The following is an 11,623-nucleotide window of genomic DNA, read 5'->3' on the forward strand; positions in this document are numbered from 1 at the left end:
CTGATGCAAATGATGATGGGAAGCATAAGCATTCATAAAAACGGTTTGCATTTTAACTTAGCAGTAGGCCCAAATTAATTCTGAGCCTAGCCCTCCATACTCACACACAGAATGAGTTAGGGCTGCAAATAAACAATTATTTTCATTATTGATTGATCTCTTGATTATTGTGTGCCAATTTTACACACCAAAGCCTTTTTACAGGTCTTGGTGGTACTTCAGCATGTCTAGAAAAAATATGTATAAAGCCCTTTAAATGTCCCATGGCATGACAATTTCACTTTATGAGGTTTTTTTAACATTAATATGTGTTCCCCCAGCCTGCCTATGGTCCCCCAGTGGCTAGAAATGACGATAGGTGTAAACCGAGCCCTCGGTATCCTGCTCTGCCTTTGAGAAAATGAAAGCTCAGATGGGCCGATCTGGAATCTTGCTCCTTATGACGTCATAAGGAGGAAGGTTACCTCCCCTTTCTCTGCTTTGCCCGCCCAGAGAATTTGACCCGCCCATGAGAGAGAGACATCCTGGCTTTCAAACGAGCAATGTGGCAGTTGGTCAAGGACACACCCCCACCCTCCACCTTGCCCCCCCCCTCTCTCCTCCTCAATAGCTACAGACACAGAAATGGCCCATCCTAAGGAAAGCTCATTGTAGGACTGGCTCTAGTGGCTGTAATTCTGCACCAAGGCTGAATTTCAGGAAAGAGACTTCAGATACAGTATTAGGGGACCACTAAGGTCTATATAAAAGCATCCAAAGAGCACCATGTCATGGGACCTTTAAGTTGCATAACTTAAGTCAGCGTCATTGGCACAGAAGTTTGAAAATGAAAACAATCTGGGAGTGAGGAGCTAGAAAGAAGTGAGGTTACCAGACCTCTGTGGCCCGCTCCTCATCTCTGCTGGAGTCTAGCAGTTTAATGCATAATGTAGCTACTAGCAAAACACCCGAATCTCTGACCATACTGTCAGCAGTCAAGTTGCATTGTGGGTATTTTGGATGCCAGGTTTTTTAACAAGGAGGATGAGTGTGACATTCCTGGTTCTACTGCATCGATTTTGATACCTTTTTTTTTTTTTAAAGTGCAATGCTAAATCGGTGATATTCATCAATTAATTGTTTGGCCAATTAAATGTCCGAGAATAGATAAAAGCCCATCACAATTTCCCATTGCCCAATTCCTTGTTTAGTCCAATCATCAGTCCAAACCTCAAAAATATTTAGTGCTGACCAAGAAAGAGAGTCGGTCAGACTGACAATGGTCGCGTCTGATGAAGCAGTTTGTTGCAGTGGGCATTGATTGATTGCACAGAAAAAAATTAATATGGGTTGTCTGTGGGTTGTAGCATTGGCCTGTTTGTAGTAACATGGGAGAGTAGACCCCTCCCCCTCTTTCTATTGCTGCTCCTTCCCCTTCTCAAACTACATCTTTCAGTCCCACATATCCTGACTTCCCCCTGCTCCTTCCTGTCTCCACCCTTTCGCTCTCCCTCCCTCAATTCTACCAGCTGTTCCAACAAACTGCCTGCCACACTTTTAGCTTCACTGTTGTGCTGCTGTGGCTAAAAGAACTGGCATCTCAGTATCCAACACACTTCATCAAGGTTTACTTCTATTCTTCTAAAATTTCTTGTTCAGGCAACACCATGTCATCTTCTCCATGCTTATTAAATGGAGTAGTTTGTTTGTGTAAAAACCTTATGTATGTTCTAGTAAGTTGAACACAGTATAATTAAACAGTGCTATAATTGTAGCAGCCACAATGACCATACATTTGAGTCATCAGCTCTCTATAACTGTTTCAACAAAGACTACTAAACATTATAAACTTCATGATAGGGCTGAGCAATATATCATATTATCATATTATATCGATATCGTGATATGAGACTAGATATCGTCTTAGATTTTGGATATTGTAATATGACACAAGTGTTGTTTCTTCCTGGTTTTACAAGCTGCATTACAGTAAAATGATGTCATTTTGTGAACTTACCAGACTGTACTAGCTGTTCTATTATTTGCCTTTACCCACATAGTCATTAAATCCACATTACTGATGATTATATATCAAAAATCTAATTGGAAAAATATTTTGTGAAAGCACCAATTGTCAACCCTACAATGTAGACATCGAGGTATTGGGTCAAAAATATAGTGATATTTGATTGTCTCCGTATCGCCCAGCCCTACTTCATGACAGGATTTATTGCAAGGCTGGTGCATTAGTTTCAGATCTGTGTACTTAAGAAACTGGCAGCTGTGTGTATTTGAGCTGCTGAACTATTCAGAGATGTGAACAGGGACTCAGAGGTCAGAAAACCGGGCAAAGGAAATACAGAGAAGGTAATTGAGTCAAATGAATGGTGGACTAAACTAGGATACCTGTCACAGCCAGTGACACTACAGAACACCAGCAGAGAAAGATCCAGACAGTAAAATGCAAAGCAGCATGTACTACTACAGTAAAACCAAGCTGAACACTGCTCGGAACCCAGCGCCATCCAAACTGATACTGAATTGGCCAGACAGACACAGCATGGCACTGGACAGCACACTGTTTCTTTGTTTGAGAGGAAGAGACAAATGCCAATCTACACCATCCACACTTGGTGATAGGATAAATCACCACCGATAGTAGATTGATTACATGCAAAGAGAAACAATTATGATCATGATATATTGTGCAATTTCCCACCCTGCTCAACTGATCTTGTCTTGTCTGATACATGTATGTAAAAGGGAATTATGAAGTTATCTTTACTTTTAAAACTAAACAGTGTAGTTCAGAAGGCATGGTAAGGTGGTGAATTTACATATTCCCATGACCACTGAATGAGAGGTGTTGAATACGTATCACCAAGTGGTACAGCAATGTCCAGTACTTTTCTTGGACTTAACTGATTATTGGCTTTTTGCTCCATAAAGGATATGCTTCCCTCTTTCTCTTCTAGTGTTTCTTCATGGATTTTGAGTCACTGAAACAAGCACAACCCTAATTGGGGTCACACTTATTTCTCAAAATGTACTGATTTCAGTACGATATTAGAAGAATATTCCCGAATTTTATACCTAATCCGCATGAAACTGCAACATAAAGCATAACAATTATGTAAACCATTATCACCTGGGGTCCACAGTAGTCTCCTGACAAATAATACTGGTTGTATCACGGCATAGTAAAACAAGCACTGAGCTACCAGTGAATTGAAGCCTTTGATATGGTTACACAACTACCAAATAGCAAGAACCATAATCCACACAACCCAAACAGAGCGGAACATGAGACGTCTCCCCAGCGGGAGTCCAAGTCAATGTTCTCACCACATGCAGCGAGAGCTGCTAATTCGCCTAATCTAGTCTACTACCGACTAGCTGGCTTAAACTCACACTTGGGTTTAAATATAATTTCGCATAGTCTATTTTTGAGAGGTTAGATGGAGAAACAAAGAGATTTTGCTGCACGATTGTGATCATTTGCAAAAAGTGAGAGAAAAAAGAGCTGCTGTGACTTTGTTTATATAATGTGCATATGGATGCATGAAAGTTGGCTGTATGAGAAATTAAGTGCCACTGTGGAAAAAAGAACCTTTCCAAAGTTTCGTTTAAATTTCAGCAGGTGTGTGACTGCAGATGCTAGGACTGAACAATTGATTGCATTTGCAATAATATCGCGATATGTTAAAACGTGATTTCCTAATCGCAAAGGCTGCGATTTGGTCATGTGACTCACGAGAGCAAATCAGTCTGCACTCCGCAGAGAAAGCATCAACTTAGCACGTTAACGCTACGCCGTACCTTGAGCAGATTTCTGGCATTCAAACAATTCTGAGTTGTAGTTTAAAACTTTTACAGCCATTTTAATAAAATGAAGGGTTTTATTCGGGCTTGAGTCCATTCATGCAGTTAATGGATACAGGCACGCAGAACTGAAGGCTCGGTTAGCAACAATTAGCTCTGATTAGCGGTTAGATATGGAGTGGAGGAGACTGCCGTGGAGAGGGGTAAAGAGTCTTATACACTAGACGCAGCCCAGCTGGCGCGTACAAATGTGACATCATGGGATCGCACGTTATACCAGCGCTGGTGCTCGCGACACTAGTTGCAGTCTTCTCCTGAACAGAGGTGGCGCTAATGAGCAAAGGCTACAGACGTTGCTCTTTCTACGGACTAGAAGAAGAAGAAAAAAGTAAACAACGGCAGAACTGGCTGCAGCATTGCCGTCAATGCTTCGATTTGATTCGATGATCTACTTCATCGGATCAAGCCTTTCATTCACCATAAAATAACTCATCTTAACCTATTAAGTTTACAAGAGACACTTGCAATCACTGTGAGAGTCCTGGCATCCAGTTGTCGGCGAACTCGTTCAGGTCTCCCGTTTCCGCTTTGTTGTGCACCGCTGGAAAAAAAAAAAAGACTTCTGCTTGCGCGCCATAAATATTATATATAATATATAATATAATAATACAGGATATTACGTCATTTTGATGTCACGATGGCGCGCGCCACCTTGGATGCGTCTAGTACAATTCTTGCTTAACAACCAGACTGATAAATGACGTTCGGGGTGCTTTCACAGCAGCGTGTCCACGTTGTTTCAACGGTTTTATTAGTACAGTTAATTCCACAACAAGACCAGCAGCAGCATGCTACTACTAATGTAACGATAGCCTCTCTGTCTCTGAGTGCAACGTTGACGCTGTCATGCACGCGGCACGCAACTTCATGAGGGGAGGGAGGGGCTGGAGGTGGCTCCTCTGTGTGCGCTGTAAAAGAAATACACCATTGTATATACTATATTTTTACTTATTTAACTGTCTAGTAAAGTTCAAAGACAGTGTTTAAAAAGTGCAATGTGCCACATGTTTATTACAGTAAATAATAATTAAATAATGTAAATACTAAGTGTGGTAAAGCCACATATTTGTTTTTATATTTCTGCAATCTGCACTTTAGTTTGTGTGATTTGTTTCTGACTTTCATATGAATGTTTACACCAGGCTTGGTCAGTGCTCAATATACTACTGTGACTGAAGTAGTTAAATAAAAGATGTCATTCATATAAATTAATGCATCACCTAATTTCATCATCACATACAGGTCTGACCTTCAGGAAAGAACAGTCTGTTTAATCTATCTAATCTTGTGTCGTTCAAACTATACAATGATTTATTGCTCGTCTTTGTTGAATAATACAGAAGACAAAGAGCTTAAAAAATAATTGCATATTAAATAGCAATCGCAATATTTTTGAAAAAAATCGCAATTAGATTATTTTCAAAAATCGTTTAGCCCTAGCAGATGCCCAATTTTCCATGGTGTTTACTCCTCTTTCACAATACCAGCCTTTTTAGCACAGCTCCAAGAGTAGGCGGTACACATACAGTATAATACATGCAAAACTCAGCTAGGAGAGCAATAGTAGCCTTCAAAATGAGTCAGTTGCCTCCCATTCACTGTAACAAGTTGCTGTGAGTAAATGTGTTTACTCATACAGTTTGAGCTGAATGACCTGAATCTAGAAGAACAAACCAGTAGAAGATAGCCTGCACATGCTACAGAGGGGGGTCTAAGGGTATGTGTGTGTACACCTAAAACAATAGCCCCATTGTCCCCCTATGCCCCTGTAGTGACCTAATGGGAGAGCATTAGGGATGTGCAGTACTGTGGGACTGTAGGCCAACAATGCTATTCTGTCCGGATCCACACACACAAATACAGAGTCCTGGCAAACAACTGTGGGTGTGTAATTCAGCTCACAGGCTTGACAACATGTATGGAGTGTAAGTAGAAGTTCTGAGGCCTCAAAGCTGAACAACAACAAAAGCGAAAAGAGAGGCAACAAAGGTTAGTCGGCAACAGAGCTGCAGCCATTATTGGTCAGGGTTAAACACGAGATAATGACAAAACCAGCAACTCTGAGAAAAAAAAAGGTTGGCCGTAGAAAGACTTTGACAATAGTCCTGTTTCCAAAAAATAGAGGCTATGTAATTTGCTAGAGAACTACTCTTCATTCCTGCATTAAGCTAAAGGCCTGCTGCTCTTATCTTTAAGCCACCACCTGATATCTCTCTCTTACAGTCCCCTTAATCATGACCCACGTGATCTCCCTCTCTTCATTGTCTTTTCCCACTCACTCATCCATACATTTCAGGGAATGTAATAAGCAGCAGCTCCCACTGAAATGAGGCTACATTTGAGCTACGCAGGCTGAGTCAGGGTGTTCCAGTTTACTGCAGGCTACTCTTACTCTCTCCATAACATGCAGCTGTGTGCGTGCTACTCCTCCACATATTTTAAAACACTACCCCATTTCTTAGCATTAGCTTTAACATTATGCATACAGGTGCATGGTGCTACTCACATGAAGCCCAGGCATCATTATGTGTTACTGTTACTTTGTTTTTTTCCTTTTCTAACACTGTTTGACCTCTGAAGGCGGAAGTTCACCACCTCAATCACTCACCACATCACAGTTGTATGTGCTGGGACTGCAGATCATTGGGGTGATGACACTGCACTGACTCTGCTTAGATGGTCTAAATGAAGCTGTATTTCAGGCCAAGTTTAAAGGAGATAGCGATGTTCCGATACCGATACCAGTATCGGTATTGTCTCCGATACTGCCTAAAACGCTGGTATCGGGAAGTACTGGAGTTCATGCACTGATCCGATACTACGTAAGAAAAAATGGTATCGGACCATCTCTAAATGGAGACCTATTATATAACATTTTCATGTTTATATTTGTATTTTGGGTTTCTACTAGAACATGTTTACATGCTTTAATGTTCAAAAAACACTTAATTTTTTTTCATACTGCCCATAGCTGCTGCACCTGTATTCACCCTCCGTCTGAGACGCTCTGTTGGAGCTTCTTTCTCTTTGAGCCCCCCTCCCGAAAAGGCCCAGTCTGCTCTGATTGGTCAGCGTTTCCGCATCTCCGAGTCTCCGTATCAATGCTTCGCTGTTGCTGTCTCTGTACAGTGCAACGGAGTATATAGCACAATTTTTGACTGTGTAAAAACACCAATAAAGGCTTCTAAACAAAATACTACACAACCGGACAGTAATGTGACCTGAAATTGGGGAGAAATTAACATTTCCAGCTAAGATTACAGCTTTCCCTGGCGTTAGCAAGCAGCTACTTGTAGTTAGCAATGGATTGTAATAGAAGATAGCAGTACTTTCTACCATCATAAATTGCAGATAAAGGCTTTTAAACCAAATACTACCCAATCGGACATGTTTCAGTAGTAATGTGACCCGAAATTGGGGAGAAATTAACAACATTGGCAGCCAAGATTACAGCGTTTGCCTGACTTAAGGCTGTTTTATGTTTCTGCGTCGAATCGAAACCTCCGCCGTAGCTCGACGCGCAACTCCAAAAATTTGTAACTTTGCGTTGAGGCGACGCAGACCGCAAGGACTGTGATTGGTCAACTCGTCCTGTGTGTTGCTAGTCGGTGTTTCAAGCAGCCTAATGTGGGGAGTAGCAACATGCTAGTTCACTGACATAAGCTTTGCAAATAAACTCAGACATATTTTGGTTACAATCACGAGGTTATCCATTTGTAAAGTGTCTATATGTCAGTAAGTCGTTTTGAAATTAGCACTTCGCCAGCAACCAGTACTTTGTGGGCAGTTGTGCTAAAGATTGCTTGCTAACATAACATAAACTGGCTGGCAGACAGTGAAATGCACCGCGATGCAAAGCAACCCCGACGCAGAACTCCGAAACGGTCACGACTAGAGTGCGGATTGGCCCGCATTTTTCTGTCCGAGCCCGGCCCGCGTCCGACAGAGCAGTAACCGAATCCGGCCTGAGCCTGACAGGCATTAAGATATTTATGTCCGAGCCCGACAGGAGCCCGACACAGTTAAAATCTCTTATAAAATCTTTTTTTTTTTGTTTGTGTGGAAAGCCCGCTTTTATTAAGCAACTGTAGTTTCGGCATTCGGAAATGTCAACAGATGAGCGCATCAGCGCACACGGGTCAACAAGCGCACATTAACACAGGAGCGCACCTACATAATAAACTTTTTTAAATTTAAAATGTTCAATGCCTTATCGCGCTGATGTGACCGAGCCCAACCCGAACATCATTTCTAAATATCTGTCCGAACCCGGCCATCCACCCTCTAGTCACGACGTGGAGTTGACGCAGAAGCATAAAACAGCCTGTAGCTTCATCTGACAATGTAAACACTGCAGTAACGTTAGCCGTAAAACAAAACAAAAAGTAACCTGCCTGGAGCAGATGACCAATCATAGAAACCCAGCTGAGTAGAAAAAAACTGTTGAAACCAGAGCATTCAGAACTGTGGGAATCTGAAGTTTTGCTCACAGGGATTTCTTTCAACTACATTTACCTCATTATTTGAAGCTTTGGCCAAGTTTAACATGAACATCCGACATTGTAACATTAAACATATGACAAAAAAATAAAGAAAAGCATAATAGTTCACCTTTAAACATCAACAATACTAATAATAAATACATTTATTTTTTCTATCACTAGGTCAGCACGATCATAGTCTTTGTATTTCAATGTTCAATAGTAAACTATCAAGAGTAGGCTAAATTGGACCGTTGCTGCGATATAACGTCCTAAAAAATGAAAAGGCTATATGATAAAGGAAGGGCATAGCTATCATTCAACCACCAGCTATTTCAAAGCCTAAGATAACAGATTATCATTATATTAATGGGGGAAGGAGTACCCTAATCAAAATGCTACTTCCATTTCACATGCCATTTCTGCCACCAACATGAAATTACAAAGTTAGAATAAAACCTATGATTAATTCACACGTGGATAAGTTCTATATATTGTGCAGCCGTGAGGCGCTTATATCCATACACAGACACACCCTAAAATGTCCTGCAAGCATAGGTTTATATTCAAGCACTGGTAGTTTTTTTTAAGTCACAAACATTAGTCTCCATATTGGAACTTTGGTGAAGATCTAAATAGGGCTATGATTACATTCTATCTAATGATAATCAATTCATAAAATATATTTTAAACCATCTACACGTGACTATACAATGTTCACAAAAGGTAAAAAGAAAAAACTTGACAAATGACAGTCTGGGACTCTGGGTAGACTTTGGATGACAGCACTAATCCAAGTTTAATATCTCTTGACAATGACTACAGACACTGGGTGAACCGGACTTACAACTTGGCAGACTTATTTATTAGCACATGCCTCTCTAGCTGAGGCACCAGAGTAATGTGGGCATCTTGGGCAGGATTGGATAAATTTGATTAGCAATTCCCTAACCCATTCTCTACTGAAAAAGCTTTCTGTTTAAAGATAAATTTTAGCATCAAAGTGTGTCAAACCCTGTCACATTAAAGTCAGTAAGGTCTCCATTGTGTGACTTGTAGAAACACGCAAACATTTCTTTAGCTCACTAAAGTCACTCTGATCCATTCAGTCTCTGAACCGCAGGAATCTCAGGAATGTTAAGAGCAAACTGAGGTATATACATGTAACAGTCAGGATTCCTATAGGATAGACGACCACTTAGTTTCAGTTACAACGTAGTATGACAAATATTTGTATTGATTGTTAGGTGGCAAGGACAAGATAATGACAGCACACATTCAACATGGTTTGTCCCATCCGGTTCTTATTAATTAAACAGTATTAATTATTAATTAAACAGTATGCAAACCAACTACCTAAACATCGGTTTGTATCTTCCTAACCCCTTCAGTTTTCACAAGAAATGACAGATCCTACGTTACATTTAAGTTCAAGGTATATCAGTGATTTCCCTCTGTCCTGCCACAGTCCAGCAGTAGCTGCGATCCACTCTTTGTTGTTAGAGTCAACAGCTGAGACAGGCTGCTGATCTGCAGCACGCTCTGCTCATTTGCAGGGCACACTGACATCTAACATTTTGAATGGACAATCATGTCCTCCTGTAAGTATAACGTTACTGAAACCAAAGTGATTATGAAGGTGATCTTAACAACTGACCATAACGATTCCATCATTACATTACATACAGTTTTTTCTTCTATTTTGTACTCCTATAACCACGCCCATGCTTGGTGGGATGCTAACACTGTTTGTACCCGTTAGCTAGCTAAGTGCTGTACTTTGACAGGACGTTATTGACAACGTTATCCAACTCACTGCACCGTAATGTCCCTGTCAAAGTAACAGACACATCTGGAAGCGCCTCCACGCCCTGGTGTCTGCCCGCGTATCACTGGTAACAATGGTGACGCAAGCTTTGCGGCTAACCAGCCGGGGCTAACATTAGCTAGCTATTAAGTACAACAGTAAACAACAGGCAACACGTTGCGAATTTAAACCACCCTCCGCCAACTGAGCTAGCTATAGCAACAGGTATGCCAGTGGAGGTCAAACCACAACCACGTCACTCACAGCGACAACTCGCATCAAATCCAGCGCATCTTATAAAACTGTTAACGGTTAACATAATAGCACTCCGACCCACAGACACCTTCAACGGCTTAAGATGAGATAAATCCTCACCCGAAGAGAGATTTTGACTCCTGGTGAACCCGGGATCACCTCCTGAGATCAAATCCGCCGTGTCATGGGTGTGTTTTATCACAAAGAAAAGTGGGGAAGAGGATTAGCTATCTAGTGGTAGCTAGATCTCCGACGTCTGAGGAAAAAGGGAATGCAGGAATGTGACGCTCAGTCCGGTTTGCTGGCAGCGTTGACACGTGCACTCAAGAGTGAAGCATTGTGGGAAAAGGAGTTCAGTATTAAGTATCGCTTGAGAAGCTACCTGATTAATAACTGGTTTAACCGTGTCACACTACCCTCTCCCTACCTGCCTGGCAGACAGTGTGACAGTTTTGATACAGCACCAGGTGAAAAACTAAACTAAAATTAAATAAAAAATGACCACAACATTCTTAATCCACCTTTTTATTTAGAAAAAAGACTATAGCCTACGTAAACTTCACATGATTGTGATGAAAATCCATGATGGTAGTCCCAGCGGTGGATTATGGGGTATTACAGTTTAGTTCCATTTTATGCTACTTTACTTGTACAGTACAAGCTATATTTGGATGTGAAATTACCAGAGATGGGAAGTAACGAAGTACAAATACTTAACGTACGTTACTGTACTCAAGTAGCCTACATTTTTCAGATATTTTTACTTTACTATTCATTTTTGTGCCGACTTTTTACTTTTACTCCTTACATTTTAACACGAATATCAGTACTTTCTACTCCTTACATTTTACAAAATTGGCTCGTTACTTAAGTTTCAAATAATTTCAGTGGAATTACCGTTACTATTTTTCGCGTCATCAATACCGAATTCAATCTAATTGGAATATAGCTATACGTTGTTATAATGTGCTGCAAATTGTGCCAACCAAAACACCACAAACTGCTGGTTTTCAAGAATTCACCATCGAATTTGAAAAACACATAAAGGTAAATGCATCTTTTTGTTGTTATGAAAAGCTATTTGTTGTTTAAGGAGCCTCTCATTGCGAAAAGGGGAGAGAAATGACAGAGTCACCTTTACCATCAGTGGGGAAGACAGCCCCCGCATCGTGGACCAGCCCATCCGAAGCCTGGGAAGACTTTATACATCTGGTCTCTC

At 41.0% G+C, this 11,623-nt stretch overlaps 1 protein-coding gene across 6 annotated transcripts in view; it reads right to left on the minus strand.

The window, feature by feature from the left end:
* The window catches only part of ctif (CBP80/20-dependent translation initiation factor), a 62,568-nt gene extending 51,828 nt beyond the window's left edge, over nt 1-10,740 (minus strand). For 2 of the 6 annotated variants that reach the window (XM_031317422.2, XM_031317424.2), the window contains exons 1-2: nt 10,525-10,721; nt 5,764-5,813 (exon numbers count right to left, since the gene is read on the minus strand). In XM_031317422.2, coding sequence (XP_031173282.1) covers nt 5,764-5,777 — 14 coding nt within the window. In that variant the 5' untranslated portion in view covers nt 5,778-5,813; nt 10,525-10,721. Of the gene's footprint in view, nt 1-5,763; nt 5,814-10,524 lie in introns of all 6 variants that reach the window. The other 4 variants (XM_031317425.2, XM_031317421.2, XM_031317426.2 and 1 more) reach the window with 4 other exon arrangements.
* Nucleotides 10,741-11,623: the final 883 nt, after the last annotated feature.

Source organism: Sander lucioperca, chromosome 14 (assembly GCF_008315115.2).
Source record: "Sander lucioperca isolate FBNREF2018 chromosome 14, SLUC_FBN_1.2, whole genome shotgun sequence".
Lineage (NCBI taxonomy): Eukaryota > Metazoa > Chordata > Actinopteri > Perciformes > Percidae > Sander > Sander lucioperca.